The sequence below is a fragment of the Bos taurus genome, chromosome 24 (assembly GCF_002263795.3).
Source record: "Bos taurus isolate L1 Dominette 01449 registration number 42190680 breed Hereford chromosome 24, ARS-UCD2.0, whole genome shotgun sequence".
In the NCBI taxonomy this organism is placed as follows: domain Eukaryota; kingdom Metazoa; phylum Chordata; class Mammalia; order Artiodactyla; family Bovidae; genus Bos; species Bos taurus.
Genome location: NC_037351.1, coordinates 57809753 through 57826561, shown reverse-complemented (window position 1 = coordinate 57826561; position 16809 = coordinate 57809753). Strand labels below are relative to the sequence as shown.

General features: G+C 42.3%; 1 protein-coding gene across 2 annotated transcripts in view; it reads right to left on the bottom strand.

Annotated features, from left to right (window-relative positions):
* MALT1 (MALT1 paracaspase) overlaps positions 1–16809 on the bottom strand; it is a 66346-nt gene that overhangs the window by 14825 nt on the left and 34712 nt on the right. For both annotated transcript variants that reach the window (XM_002697836.7, XM_005224359.5), the window contains 3 exons: positions 16231–16257; positions 14295–14327; positions 6383–6586 (listed from right to left, as the gene is read on the bottom strand). In XM_002697836.7, coding sequence (XP_002697882.2) covers positions 6383–6586; positions 14295–14327; positions 16231–16257 — 264 coding nt within the window. The remainder of the gene's footprint in view (positions 1–6382; positions 6587–14294; positions 14328–16230; positions 16258–16809) is intronic.

The window sequence follows — 16809 nt, the reverse complement described above, 5'->3', positions numbered from 1 at the left end:
GGAAGCGACAACGGATGGTCCAGAGAGAAAGGAACAGTCTGGAAAGGCAGGGAGGAAGGAAGGTGCCTTATAGGCAGCGGGCACAGAGACCAACAAGGCCTGGCCCTGGAATGACAGCTAACAGAAAGGAGACCAGCCTAGAAGGAATTAAATTATTGCTGTAAATCAAAGTGTTTAGAAAATCACGGTACACAGTGGGTTTAATTAGTGAATCAATGAAAATCAAGTAAGTGAAAAGATAACTCACAGAATGGGAGAACATGTCCGCATAGACAGATTAGTATTTGTGAGGACACATTATATATCTACAAGGACACTTTGTATCCAGAATGTATGAAGAACTCTTCAACAAGAAAAAGACAATTTTAAAACGTGCAACAGACTTGAATGAACATTCCTCCAAAGAGAACATACAAATGGCAAACAGGCACAGGAGGAGACGCTCGATATTAGCAACCATTAGGGAAAGGCAGAACAAAACGGTGTGACGCCCCTTCACACTCATCAGGAGGCTGTGACCACAAAGGCGAGAGCGAAGGCAGGCGAGGGTGAAGAGGGAGTAGGAACCTCGTTTGCTTCTGGCAGGAACATACGGTAGCGCAAGCCCTCTGCAATCAGGCGGTTCCTCAGCAAAACAGCATTCTATGACCCAGAAATGCCACGCCAAGGTAAATATCCAGGAGAACTGAAAACACGTGTCCACAAGAATGTGCACATGCACTGTGTTCACAGGGGCACTAGTTCTAATATCTAAATAGTGGAGAATGGTTAAATGTCCATTTGCTGATCAATGAATAAACGTTCTCTATCCACACAGTGGATGATTAATTAGTCATAAAAGTAACGCTACAACACAGAGGAAGCTTGGATGCACTGTGCCAGAAGTGACTGAAGCCAGACCCAGAAGGACTGGCAGGGAGTGACTCCATTCCTAGCAGAGTCCTCGGGAGACAAACCCAGAGGCAGCGAGCGGTTTGCTGCTGTCGGAGTCTGGGGTCAGCAGGAATGAGGAGGGACAGCGAGTGGATACAGGGTCTGGGGGCCGATGACAACGTTCTGGAGTTAGCTGACTGAACGACATTGTGTGGACACTGAAAATCACTGAACTGGGACCTGCTGTGCAGCGCGGAGCAGGGAGCTCAGTTCAGGGCTGTGCGGTGACCTGGAGCGGTGGGACCGCGGGGCTGGGGGGAGGTCCGGCAGGGAGGGGGTCTGTGTACACACGGCCAATCATCACTGCACAGCAGAAACTAACGCAACGTGGGAAATAAACTACAGTTCAAGAAAAATGTTTATAAAATGAGGGAAAGACCCATGTACTTTAAAAGTGCAAGATTTACACTGTCTAGTATTCAAAATCTGACTCCACTCCCTGTCCGTCTCTTTCCTGCTTCCAGAGCAAGATACGCTTATTTGCAATCTCCATGGCCCTACTCAAGTCACACTCTCTTCCCATCTACCCAAATCTTTGCCAAGGCTTGGGCTGATCTCAGGTTCAGACCCTGGGCAAGTTATCACCTGGCCTTCAGCTTCTGAACACATTTCAGTCCCACCCTGCTGGGAAATCCTACAGCAGCCTTGACACTTCAAATCACACACGGGCACTTTACAGTTCTATGTAGACACAGTTTCTTTGATAAAAGTAACTGTAATAAAGAAATTTTATATCTGCATGGCATTTTCATGATTTTCATAAACATGATCAGATTTTAACCTGTAACAATTTTTAAATGACCTACTTTATAGGTGAGAAAATAAAATTTTAAAACAAATAATATGCTTAAAATCATATAGCTGATAGGTATTTGCATTCCATACATAGCGTTTTCCCCGTCCCATTATATTAGGGGGCTTATAAATTTCCTCAGATGGTAAAGAATCTGCCTGCAAGGCAGGAGACCCAGGTTCGATCCCTGGGTTGAGAAGATGCCCTGCAGAAGGGAATGGCTACCCACTCCAGTATTCTTGCCTGGAGAATCCCGTGGCCAGAGGAGCCTGGCGGGCTCCCATTGTGTCATTTAACACATCTGGCTTCAGCAAGGCTTGACTTGGGAGCAAAAGCAACTTCAAGGGAGGGAGGGTTTAGCCTCCCTCATGCAGGAAAAGCTAGGTGTGGTCCAGTGTTTCAATGCTGTATGCCCAGGTCTGCCATCACTGAAAAGGCACTGACAACAAAATACCGTTTGATCACCACAGAGCAATTCATGACAAATGTAATAAGCATTTTGTATCAAAGTCTACACACAAATTATACTGCAGGAGGGTAAGCATTTTTATGTAAAATAACTAGGCCAAATGACTGTATTTTAAAAATTCCATCTCTAGTACTATTTGTACATTTAAACCACTCTTATTACTCAAGGATAGAAGGACAAAACGGATCTCTTTTAAAATGTCAAAGAATTCAATGGGGTTAGAAATAAAACCTTATAAAATAGATCTTTTAGGAATTTTATTTCTTGGGAATATGATTTCCAAGGTTACAGTCTGTCAGAGAGACTTATTTTTTGTCTACAGAGAACACAGTTGCTTAAATGGAAGGCTTTCCCGCTTGAGTGGCGCTGCCGTGCACTTGGCACAGGGCTTTTATTGGAACGTGAGCGTCGCCACCACCAGCGACCTGCAGAGCGGTTACTCGAACACATCAGGCACTGCTGGAAGCCCGAGCTTTACCTCAACAAGCTCACAGGCGTCCCACGACACGTGCCTCATAGTGAGGCAGCAGATGTCGTCGCTGCCGCCCTACAGATGCGGAAGCTGAGACACGGAAGCGTTCGACAGCTCACCCACTTCACAGACTAATAAGGGGCACTCCCAGAAGTGAGCTGCCAGCTGGATCAGCTGCTGCGCTAGGTTATGCTGTCTCCTTACAACCTTCTGCTGGCTTTCAAGGTAACGTTACTCTCAGAAAATAAAAAATGTCGGTGTACTGGTATTTCCACGATCTCACCATGCCATCTCTTTAAAAACTCCTTTTTTTCCCCCGATGAAATCTTAGGCTGAACCTTAATACATAATAAGAGATAAAAGTCAATTTCTCTATTGAGGCCTGAAGTGGAATGTTATCCAAATCCCCTATTCGTGAAGGAAAATCTGAACTCAGCAAACTACGACAACAACGGCTACAGTATTTCGAGGCTTTAGCATGCCAGATATGTGGCTGGTTGTTTTATCTTACTTGTCCTGTAACAACCGCATTAACTTGTCTATCCATTGTATACATCCTTTCTGGCTTAGGAAAGTGAAGTAACTTGGTCACAGACACATAGCGAGTGAGCAGAAAAGCCAGAGTGTTGAGTCCAGGGTTCGTGACTGTTGGGTCTGCTGCTTAACCCCTGAGCTACACTGACGCGAGTGGTTCCAGCGTGAGTGAGGCTTTGGCCCTATTCTAGCCAGGTTCCTTGAACCTTCTTTTCTATTGAAGCACAGCTCAGCTGCAGCAGGTGATGAATGTAGACAAGTGTTAGGTGGGGTGGACACTAAGCCAAGGACTTACTCCATCCTAGCTTATCTATATCGGAGAAGGCGATGGCACCCCACTCCAGTACTCTTGCCTGGAAAATCCCATGGACGGAGGAGCCTGGTAGGCTGCAGTCCATGGGGTCACTAAGAGTCAGACACGACTGAGGGACTTCACTTTCACTTTTCACTTTCATGCATTGGAGAAGGAAATGGCAACCCACTCCAGTGTTCTTGCCTGGAGAATCCCAGGGACAGGGGAACCTGGTGGGCTGCTGTCTATGGGGTTGCACAGAGTTGGACACGACTGAAGCGACTTAGCAGCAGCAGCAGCAGCTTATTTATATAACTGAAATCTTTATCCTTATTTATCTTCAAGGACAGGTAACAAATAGGTCAGTTATTCCTGTTTCTAGCTTGTGTTTTTAGTGCTTATATATGTTTAAAAACTGAATTACATATTCTGTTCTGCTAATTTTTATTTCCTTCACAAACCCAAGGGCAGTATAATACAGAAGGGCATAAACTTCAGTGCCCATGCTTTCCACGCTGACACTGCTCTTCTGAAACTCCTGTGGCTCTAGCTCTGCCTCCCCTGCCCCCCCAAAGTACTCCTGGTCCCCGGGGCTGCCAGCTGGACGTGAGGGCACAGCCCAGGGAACATGCCTATGCCCTCTGGCCTCTGCCACACTTACATTGAAAGCAGATGTGTCTGGTGTTTGGGATATTCACAATACTTCAAAATATTATGCAACCACCCTGTTAAGACATGAATCAGTCGTATTTAAACATTTTTCTAGCTTTTTAAAAAAATATATATTTATTTTTATTTGGCTGCACTGAATCTTTGTTGTGTTATGTGGGATCTAGTTCCCTGACTTGGGATCGAACCCGGGCCTCTTTACTCTATATTTCAAGTTGATGTTTTTATTTTGGGGCAAAGCTTCAGCATAAGATAAACTCTTCTTACTAGAACTTTTAATATTTCTGGTTCTCAAGTTTCCAGGGGCAATTAAAATTTAAGTTTTGATTTTATTTTTAAGTTTTGATTTAAAAAGCTAAAAAGAATTTAAAGCCAAGGTAATAATGCTAATAAGAAATTACAATAAATAATCAAATTCATAATTCTTCATATAATTCCTTAACTCTTAAAATACTTCACCAATCTCAAAACCCAAATTGGTAAATATTTTTTCCTTGCACCTCATTACCTCTGGGAAAGTTTTAGAAGCCTTTTCCTGTTTAAGCCATCTATGCACTTAACAACTGAGATAAATTATGTAATATAAAATTAATCAACTAACCACCTTATTAGAGACTAAAACTATAAATCAAGTACCACAGGGGCACATTTGTATTGTATAGTCTATCATTTTCATAAGAAAAATGGATTCTCAGAGTCATTACTTTATATGCTCATGAATTAAGATTACATTGTTAAAACATCAGAATAATGTTGAAGTCCCAAATCTGAGATATTTACTTTGCTGATTCACTTGCGTAGCAACTGTAATCCTTGGTACTTAAGAAGAAACTCATTTAAAACTTACTGAGATTTTAAGATTTTCCCCCATCCTATATACAGTAATGTGCTAAATCTTGAAAGAAGTTAGTTTTTTCTTCCATTAAAAATTCTACTTTGAGTATCTTTGTTTCTTTGTTGTTAGGTGTCTAATGATGTCTATCTTCTTTGTGAATTGTACCTTTTATCATTAAAAATTATTCATCTTTGTTTAATTAAAAAAAAAAAAACTTCTACTTTGAGAACCTTTAGCAATTCTATCAAGTTTGCCTCATCATATTAGTCTAATTAGAAGTAAAAAGGCTAAATAAAGGAATTATTGAAGTAAAGTAACTGGAAAGATATAGAAGCCAAATCAACTTGGTTTAGCGTGGCATCCTGACAGCAGGTCTGGAAATGTTACTTTCCTGGCAGCTGGATGTTATTATACAACATCGAAGGGAGCACAGCTCTGAGAAATGCAGCTGAGAGTGACAGCTGGCTTCCCATACTTGTGGCTATGCCCATTAAAAGAAAATCACCAAAGAAACGGCTTATTACTGACAGCATACTCTCTCTTTAAAGAATCTTTACCATAAATTTAGTGTTCTTAATATATTTAAATGAAAGAATGAGAAAAAACATTAAAAAAAATTTACTCTTAGTATTCTTGTGGAGGTCCATCTTTAACCTGGGCTTCCCGGGCGGCTCAGATGGTAAACAATCTGCCTGCAATGCTGCAGACCTGGGTTTGATCCCTGGGTCGGGAAGATCCTCTGGAGAAGGAAATGGCTACCCATTCCAGTACTCTTGACTGGAGAAGTTCATGGACAGAGGAGCCTGGAGGGCTATAGTCCATTTCGTCGCAAAGAGTCGGACACAACTGAGCAATTAACACTTTCATCTTTAACTGTATCTGGGTAGGACTTTAGTTTACTGATTGTTCTCATATGTCTCACTCATCAATATTTCCTTGTTAAATTTTAGTTCCCACTAAAAGGCCAGAAAATACCATGCAATAGTTAGAAAACAGAAGAAAACATGTGGAATGTACATTCGGGTACAACTTTTTATACTCCACACACACACATGCATATTAGTATTTTACATATATGAATATACAATTTGCTATCTGGTCACTGAACTTTACTGTAGCTCTTGTAGTCAATGAAACAAAATCACGTAAGATAGGTTGAGAATTCTACTAAGAACAACACTGTTTTGAGACGTGAAAGTAAAGACATCAAGTTAATTAGTCACATGGAACTAAGGAATGAAGATCAAATCCATCTTCTATTACAAGAATAAAACTTTTCAACAGTCCATTTGCCATGCCTTTCTCTGCTTTTCAATTCTCAACCTAACTTGTACAACAAAAAGACAAGGGGATAATTACAAAAGCGAAGATGATAAGTATCTTACCATAGACTCCTTTGTCTAAAAGCAGTAAAAATTCATCCACGGCGTTACGCATCTCATATTCAGTAAGATCCAACAGTGAAACGACTTTGAAATCTAGCTGTCTTAACAAGTTGGTCAATTCATACACATCCACCAAAGGAGCTTTAAGCTTGGGATGCTCCCAATAATTCATATTTCCTATCAAAAGAGCAACCTTGTCCTTTGCTGTTAAAAAAAAAAAAGAGGAGGAGGGGGAGACATTTAAAGGAGGATATAAAGTTTAAAAACAAAACGCAAAAAAAGAAGGCTTTACAGATAAGATTTCTTCATTTTATTTCATTTTAGAGCTAGGCTATCACTTTATGTAGTAGACCAATGCACTCTACTGAGGAATACAGAAACTGGTGAGTCAAACAACTGAAATTCAACTTAATTGATGCTTTGGAAAATCAGGCAAAGGATACTAACTGTACATGAAGCGAACAGTAACTAACATTACAGTAATACTTTTACTGATTTATAACAGAAGGAAAGAATGCTCAGTATAGACTTTTAGAGCAAATTTAAATAAAGAATGTTTGGAATTGGGTTCCTATCAAATTAAGTTCTGTTCTACTGATAACAGAAGAGGCCAGAAACAAAACGGAAGAGGCCAGAAACAAAAGGAATACCGAAACGAGGGACGAGAAGAGTTCCCATCAGAGCAGGTGAGGGGAAACCAAAGACAGAGAGCAGAGCTTAACAAACACTGCATTCTCTATTTTCTGTTGCTGTACTGTCTCCTCTTCGCTTCTTTTTTAAAAAAAAACCTCCCATTTGGGTGAGATGTGGCTGCCTCAGGGCGGTGTGAAGCATTTTTGTATGACTATCTTAGTAGTTCATTTTCTGACCTTAGTGAACTGCTGCTGCTAAGTCACTTCAGTCGTGTCCGACTCTGTGCAACCCCATAGACGGCAGCCCACCAGGCTCCCCGTCCCTGGGATTTTCCAGGCAAGAACACTGGAGTGGGTTGCCATTTCCTTCTCCAATGCATGAAAGTGGAAAATGAAAGTGAAGTCGCTCAGTTGGGTCCGACTCCTAGCGACCCCATGGACTACAGCCTACCAGGCTCCTCCATCCATGGGATTTTCCAGGCAAGAGTACTGGAGTGGGGTGCCACTGCCTTCTCCGTTAGTGAACTGAGGCTTTGCTAAAGACGTGGTCTCATAGAAAGAGCTTTTCTGTCGTAAGGGGCAAAAAGATCCACGTGTTGTGTGCTCAGTCATATCCGAATCTTTGCGACCCCATCACCTGCAGCCACACCAGACTCCTCTGTCCACGGGTTTCTCCAGGCAAGAATACTAGAGTGGGTTGCCATTTCCTCCTCTGGGTGATCTTCCTGACCCAGGGATCAAACCCACATCTCCTGCATCGGCAGGCAATTCTTTAACTACTGAATCACCTGGGAAGCCTAAAAAGATGCACACCTGTGCCTTTAAAAGCATCAGCTGGCTTTATTTGGTACACAGCTTGTCCAAAAGAGTTGTGGAAGGCTGAGCATAGTCTAGTGCTTAAGAGGTCTTCAGAACTGTACTCTTGCTAGCGGGGGTGGAGTTAAAAGTAGACTTGAGACTGTGCGTGATACGAGAAATCTGAGGTTTCTCTCGAGGGCTGGCAGCAGGGTGTGTCCAGCACACATTGGGGTCTAAATCTGTGATGGAAACAGCAGGAAGCAGTGGAGAAGGTGTAACAGGAGGGTGCGGCAGCCCCAGCCACACCCTCTTGAATCTCTGCAAGAAAATTAGAGATACCAAGGGGACATTTCATGCAAAGATGGGCTCGAAAAAGGACATAAATGGTATGGACCTAACAGAAGCAGAAGATATTAAGAAGAGGTGGCAAGAATACACAGAAGAACTGTACAAAAAAGATCTTCACGACCCAGATAATCATGATGGTGTGATCACTCACCTAGAGCCTGACATCTTGGAATGTGAAGTCAAGTGGGCCTTAGAAAGCATCACTATGAACAAAGCTAGTAGAGGTGATGGAATTCCAGTTGAGCTATTTCAAATCCTGAAAGATGATGCTGTGAAAGTGCTGCACTCAAGATGCCAGCAAATTTGGAAAACTCAGCAGTGGCCACAGGACTGGAAAAGGTCAGTTTTCATTCCAGTCCGAAAGAAAGGCAATGCCAAAGAATGCTCAAACTACCGCACAATTGCACTCATCTCACACACTAGTAAAGTAATGCTCAAAATTCTCCAAGCCGGGCTTCAGAAATATGTGAATTGTGAACTTCCAGGTGTTCAAGCTGGCTTTAGAAAAGGCAGAGGAACCAGAGATCAAATTGCCAACATCTGCTGGATCATCGAAAAAATAAAGAGAGTTCCAGAAAAACATCTATTTCTGCTTTACTGACTATGCCAAAGCCTTTGACTGTGTGGATCACAACAAACTGTGGAAAATTCTGAAAGAGGTAGGACACCAGACCACCTGACCTGCCTCTTGAGAAACCTGTATGTAGGTCAGGAAGCAACAGTTAGAATTGGACATGGAACAACAGACTGGTTCCAAATAGGAAAAGGAGTACATCAAGGCTATATATTGTCACTCTGCTTATTTAACTTATATGCAGAGTACATCATGAGAAACACTGGGCTGGAAGAAGCACAAGCTGGAATCAAGACTGCCGGGAGAAATATCAATAACCTCAGATATGCAGATGACACCACCCTTATGGCAGAAAGTGAAGAGGAACTCAAAAGCCTCTTGATGAAAGTGAAAGTGGAGAGTGAAAAAGTTGGCTTAAAGCTCAACATTCAGAAAACGAAGATCATGGCATCTGGTCCCATTGCTTCATGGGAAATAGATGGGGAAACAGTGGGAACAGTGTCAGACTTTTATTTTTGGGGGCTCCAAAATCACTGCAGATGGTGACTGCAGCCATGAAATTAAAAGATGCTTACTCCTTAGAAGGAAAGTTATGACCAACCTAGATAGCATATTAAAAAGCAGAGACATTACTTTGCCAACAAAGGTCTGTCTAGTCAAGGCTATGGTTTTCCCAGTGGTCATGTATGGATGTTAGAGTTGGACTGTGAAGAAAGCTGAGCGCCGAAGAATTGATGTTTTTGAACTGTGGTGTTGGAGAAGACTCTTGAGAGTCCCTTGGACTGCAAGGAGATCCAACCAGTCCATTCTGAAGGAGATCAGCCCTGGGATTTCTTTGGAAGGAATGATGCTGAAGCTGAAACTCCAGTACTTTGGCCACCTCATGCGAAGAGTTGACTCATTGGAAAAGACTCTGATGCTGGGAGGGATTGGGGGCAGGAGGAGAAGGGGACGACAGAGGATGAGATGGCTGTATGGCATCACCGACTTGATGGACATGAGTTTGAGTGAACTCTGGGAGTTGGTGATGGACAGGGAGGCCTGGTGTGCTGCGATTCAGGGGGTCGCAAAGAGTCGGACACGACTGAGCAACTGAACTGGACTGAACTGAATGTCACCAAAAATCTCTTTGGAATTTCTTCCTTTTCCACACTAAGGTCGAGGGTTAAACAAGGTCTGGAGAAAAATTAGAACCAACTCAAAGACAGTGACTCCCTCAACGTGGCAAAATACCCCACTTTGTGAGAAGACTCAAATACTTTTTTTTTTTTGGCCTCACCATGCAGTTTGCACATTCTTAGTTCCCCAACCAGGGATTGAACCCCAGGCCCTCAGCAGTGAAAGTGTGGAGTCCTAACTACTGGACTGCCAGAGAATTTCCTTTGTCTGGTATCTTTGTTCTATATTCACATTTTCAGAGATACCTTGCAAACTGCCTATTCTTTTGAGTGCACACATTAAAAAAAAAAATTAAACAATACTTAAGCCACATTTCTGATTCAATAAAAGTCACTTTAAGTCTGGTACAAATGATAATCTCTTCTCCTATCCCAAAGAAAAGGCCAGTTTTCAAGACTATTTTAATAGGCAAATTCAGTCATAAAGCCTCTACTGTCTTTCATTTTAAAACTCAAAAAAAAAAAAAAAAAGTTAAGAATACTCAGGGTGGATTTCAGTTAGGAGGCAGTATAAGATTTACTATCACCTGTATTTCCTTATTTTTTTTTTTTAAGTTTCTTCTTAAATAAACTAGAAATGTACTGTTACACTAATTTACCCACTATATACCAAGACATTAGCTGGCTAATCCACAGAAATATTTCAGAGCATTGTTTTCTGAGCCCATTAACCCTATCAGAGTTCAGAACCAATCTTAATATACTGATGGACTCAGACTCAGTTCAACTTGCTCCTCAGTGAGGGGAGCTGGAGCCTGGGGTGCCGGCCTTTCATCATTATAGCCCCAACCAGGGGCCTCCCAGTGAGATTCTCAGAGTAAAGAGTCTGTGTTGTACAGCGGATTTCTTGGTGGGATATTATGACAATTTAGTATGTATCTTACACTGGGATATTATGACAATTTAGTATATATCCTACACTAAGTTCTACTGGCAGAAAAAAGTTATGAGATATGTAACTGAAAAAAATCACCGGGGTCTTTAGAGGGGAGGAAACAGTTGTTAGACTAAGCATGCAGGCTGCTCCTGCTAAGATCACTGCTTTTGTCATCTGTTTGGAAGGGACACTTGGTACAGTACACAGATGCAAGGGTTTAGCCACTCGAGAACCATGGGGCCTAAAAGCTATGTATCAGTAATTGACCACAACTCTTCAAAAACTTTTCCCCAGTGATAATGTGGGATCTTCATTCCCCGACCAGGGATCGAAGCTGCCCCTCCTGCATTGAAAGTGCAGAGTCTTAACCAATGGACCTCCAGGGAGTCCCCCAATGATAATTTTAATGCTTAGTTCCTAAAGTGTCTTGAGGCATCTTCTTGAGTTTGGTAATAGAGATGATGGGTCAGAAACTTACCTTGCCCACTCTACTTGCAAAACAGTTCCTGAACGATAGTTGAACTGGGGTGGATTTAGAACAGAGAAGTAGACTGCGGTGGCCGAAATAGGAGATGACAAAGTCTGGTTCCAGGAATTAGTAGTAGAAAGGGAAAGAAAAAGTCAGGGACATGACAGAGAAAGAAACAGTAAAATTTGAAGTTGAGGAGATAAGAGTAAGGAATCAAAGAAAACTTCAAAATAACAACTATATAAGCAACTTATGATGGGTTTTCAAGTGATTAAAAATAAATGAAACTTTCTGTAGAAAAACATTTACTGTAAGAGCCACCCACAACTTCTTGAACACATACCATTCACTGGAAAAAGGGAACACAGACACCAGCTGATTAAGCAACAGAATAAAACCACTTCAGAAAGATATTTTCACTGTATGATCCTAGACATCTTCTAAAGCTTAATGAAATGTATTGCTTAAACTCTGGTACAAGTTACACCATTAATTCCCCGTCTGATTATTCTAATAGTGTGCTACTCATTTCATCCAAAAATGAGTTAATGTTTATTAGCAGCTGGAGAAGGACCTGGTAACACTGAGCGCTCCGTCAGCATCTGTTAAATAAAGAGCCTCCGGCCATCTGTCGGTGACTGAGCCCTGACACCAAGTCTGAGTGAGTGAGCAGACGGTCCTTGTTGGTCCCATGCGTCAGGTCTTCGTCTTTCTACGTCCTTCAAAATAAAGCCCAAGCTCCTCAGTCTGGTGACAAAGCCATTGGTACTCTAGTCCCGGCTGCCCTTCGAGCTGTGGTGAGAGACGGCCCCCGAGGGTAGCCCCTCATGGCCTCCTTAGGCAGTGAGGCCCCTCACTCTGCCCCCTGGCTCTGGCTCCGAGTCTGGGCTGCCCTGTGACCCTGTCTGAGCATAATATAGTGGGACACTCTGCCAGTTCTGGGTCTAAACCTTAAGAAGTCCTGAGAGCTTCCGGTCTGGGGACTCAGCCACCGTGCAAAGAAAGTAAATTACCTGGTGAGACCACAGGTGGGGGAGGAGAGGAGAGAGTGAAGTAGACTGAGAATATTACAGGACAGGAAAACAGGGGGCCATATGCCCCTTTAAGGGGACAGCTACTATTTAGTCACAGCCTACAGCTGTCACTCTAAAGCTACCATTTTTGAGAGAACTTATAAACCTGTATTTGTATATGCTGTCTGATCAGTGACAGCTGATTCTGTCTGAAGCCACTGTGCGGGACCCCTCCCGCAGTTAGTGCCCTTTCTCCACAGCCTGAACAGTCCCATGGAAGCTCCCCTCCGTGCTGTCAGCCTTCACCTCCATGCTGACGATGCTGCTGACTGTGTCTCCGAGCCTGGCCTCTCCTTAGAGTTCCAGACCCATGTGTGCAAATGCCTGCTGTGTACCTCTGCCTAGACAAGACACAAACACCTCAAACTGGTTAGGCCAAAATAAGAGTCCGCTGCCGTTTGAATCTTGCTTTTGATCCTGTGCTCTCTAACTCAGTGGGCTGTACGACCACCTGCCTCGTGGCCCAAGTACGAACCTGAGCAGGCATGGTGACGCCTCTGTACTTTTTGTACCCTAGAGTGAGGTGATGAAAACAGCTTACCGATCCCATCATCTCAAGGTCTCCTGAACCTGCTCTGTCTTCTTCTGCATTGACTTGGTACTAGCCTGGTTTAGAGTCTCATCATCTCTTTATCTGGACTATTGCAACAGTCTCAATTTTTCTCTTAACTTAAACAATGTCTCCCTTCCAGTTCATTTTCTATACACTGATACAAGACTGGTCTTTTGGAGGGACAAGCTCACCCCTCTTTCAAAGCTTCCTTCCAGTGGCTTGTCTGAGAAATGGGGCTCCTCACGACCTGGTCTTAATTTGCTTCTCTAAGTTCCTGCTCTTCCTGCTCTAGAGCAGGGGTCCCCAACCTCCAGGATCTAATGCCAGATGATCTGAGGTGCAGCAGATGTAATAATAATAGAAACGAAATGCATAATAAGCATAACGTGCTTGACTCATTCCCAAACCATGCCCCCACCTCCAGTCCATAGGAAAACTGTCTTCCACGAAACAGGTCCCTGGTGCCAAAAAGGCTGAGGACTGCCGCCCTGTGGGCATGGTGTGTTACTCGCAACTTCCCCAATACAACAGACACCCTGTCTTCTTTCTCTACGACGTTTCTTTAGGATTTCACGTTTCCTCTGTCTGGAAGGCCCTTCTCCTATTCATCCTTCAACATGCAGAACTGCTATAGCAACCTCTCAGGTGCTTTCCTAACCTCTAACCCCACCAAGATACAGTATTAGTCGCTTCTGTGTGACCTACACATGCTTCTTTCTGCTTTTATGTTTATTTTTTTGCACATTGCCAAACCAGAAATCACTGCACAGAAGCTGACCTGGCCTCAGAAACTGAATTCATAATCTTTTTATCTATTTATTTTTTTTTTTGAATTCACAATCTTTTTATTTATCTTATTTAAAAAATGTATTTATGTGGCTGTGATGGGTCTTAGTAGTGGCACGAAAACTTTCATTGCAGCATGTGGGATCTAGTTCCCTGACCAGGGATTGAACCCAGGCCCTCTGCATTGGGAGCATGAAGTCTTAGCCACTGGACCACCAGGGAAGTCCCTCATAATCTTTTCAAAGTCTCCTATTCTATACTTTCTTTTATAAATATCCAAAATAAAACATGTTATTCAAATATTTTACAAGTTGTCAATTTTAAAAGTCTCAAATCCCTTCATAAGCCCCATAAAAGAGTTGTAAGCTACAATTATATTTGGTTACAGGGCTTTCCTGGTGGCTTAGATGGTAAAGAATCCGCCTGCAATGTGGGAGACCTGGGTTAGATCCCTGGATCAGGAAGATCCCTTGGAGAAGGAAACTGCTACCCACTCCAGTATTCTTGCCTGGAGAATCCCTTGGACAGAGGCACCCGGAGGGTTATAGTCCATGGGTCACAAAGAGGGGGACACAACTGAGTGACTAACACTTTCATTTTCAAGCGTTTTAAAGCTCTACTTACCCAAAGGTTGGTCAACTGTTTGCTCTTGATTATCTACAGAAAGATAAAAACAAAAAGATAAGCGAGTTGGTCCCCATGACACATCTCCGAGGTTAGAGGAAACAGTGACAGTCCCATCGGCAGTACAGCGAAAGGCAGAGTGGTTACAGCTGGTTCATGGTTTTGAGGTTTTCAGGTTCCTGATTAAAAACTTGTACCTGGATGGGAGCTGGAATCAGGGGCAGGGAATGGCTCTGGTAACAGATTGCTACAGCTGAGGGTGATTCTCTTTAACATGTTAGGTAGAAATTACAGCCTGAAAACAGTTGGTGGTGGCCATGAAGAGCAGCAGGAACGGTTAACATTTACTGAATGCTGGCCTGGGACTGTTGCATGTGTTGTAAATATAACTGATTTTAACAACCACACTTTGTGAGGTATATACTGCTATTACCTCCATTATATAGGTAAGGAGTCTGAGACAGAAAAAGACTGAGTCACTTGCCCAGTGTTAGCAAGCTAGGAGATCTCATTCCATGGTTATGCTCTTTGCCATCATCTATACATAATATGAAATACCTCCAACTCTCAGGGACCATGCAGGAAGACACGCTGGGGAAGATGGACTTCAGATGGTCACGTGTCTCTTGCTATAGACAGGGTAAGTGTTTGCATTTTTAATAATATATATGCTCTAAGAGTCCACTGAAAATATATTCAGTTTTTTCTTACATGCTTTGGTGTTTCTAATTCTTGGGGAGCAAGGATATAATGAAAAAGGTTGGGGAAATTTCAGAAGCTTAGTGCTGTTGGTATGCAAAAGTTTTCCTGAAATAGCTTTTCAAGATGCTCACTGAAGAGCATGAAATAACAGACACATTTAGGAAAAGGGGAATTCTAACCAAGTCAAGAGAGGCAATCAGCTACAAGACGAGGATGGCTGTTCCAAAATCACTTAGTTTTGAGTGTTTGAAGCAAATCTCACGGAGGTTTCCTGGAGCTCGAGGCTGGCCCAGCAGGAATGACACCCTGGTAACAGGGCCCTTCTGCTTTGTTTCGTGGGCTTATAGTAATCAGCAAGCCCAACCATCGCTCACAACAAGAGATGTTTAGTAATGAAACATAGGCACAAAACTAAGCAAACTAGTTATGGCGTGACAACAACAAGAAATAACACATCAAGAAATAAGAGGGATCGCTACAAATATTAACTGATGTAGCTCCCGTCTGATCCCACTCTCTCGAGGTTTCATTTTCAAACAGAGTCAGAGGTTCCCTCAGTGCCTTTCGGACTCATGCCCTCTGCCTTCACGATTACTATGCCTTTTATCTCAGGCAAGTCTGCTCTTTAGCTTAACTTGTTCAGAAATCGGTTCTCACAAAATTGGCCAAAGAATGATAAATATTCCTGCCAACTATTAGTCTCTTCATAGCCAATGATCAACCACTCGTCTGCAGAGCATCAACAGTCCCCACTGACAGTGGTTTTACTTCAGATACAGACACCCACCCAACTAGTTCAGACATGTTCAATGTCTGAGCAGCTCTGAACGGGGACCCAGGGGTCTGGCGAGCTCAGAAGTGGAACTCCTGCCACTTTTTCATAGGCTGCTTCTTGGCTCTCAAATTAATTTCATGCACTTCTCCATTTAGCTGCCTTCTTTATTTATAGTCATTCACAATGATAAAGAAATACACTGATATTTTATATTGCCTCAGTATATTTATTTTCCTACCCTACAGTCTTACAATTTAGGGTCTTTTTAATATTTTCACTTGCATGAAATTGAACTTCATGTTAAGTACTGATTTCAACCCTAAATTATGATATGTCAATCAAGGGGAAAAACCCCCACTAGCACTGCTACAGCAAGAGAATACTGCTAGTGTCTTTCTAAGTTACTGCATTCAATAACCTGGAACTCTAAAATGAGTGTTTTATGTTTGCATTACTCACCAGGATGCCCGAGATTAGTCAATTCATCTAAAATAAAATAAGAGAAAACAGATGAAATAATCTTTAAATAATTTAACTGCCAATTTAGTGTATATAGGAAGACTGATCAAAGAAGTTGACTCTGTGCTATTAAATCATGTTACAATGTTTTATCAGGTTAGAACTTTTTAAATGCCTTAAATGAGAAGTCATGCACATTGTGAGGAGGGGAGTATGCTGTTGTGGACATCAGTTAGGACTCCTAAGCTATTCCTATGTTCATCAAATGACAAAAAGCTAAACAGACTCATCTTTAATTTGATCAAAGTTTTGTAGATGTTCTGGCTAATTATGGGACAAAAACAATCAAGAGACAGGTTTGTCTATGGCCTCAACTATACACTTCTTGAAACTAATTAAAAACCTCAAATGATATTTTTAAAAATAAACGAGTTTAGAACAGTTTAAGATGTACAGAACTATTTCGAGGACAGTGCAGAGTTTCTGCATACACCCACCTACTTTCCCTATTTTTAACGTCTGACGTTAGGAAGGCATATTTGTCACAGTTAATGAACCATTAATGTTCTTTTTTTGTTC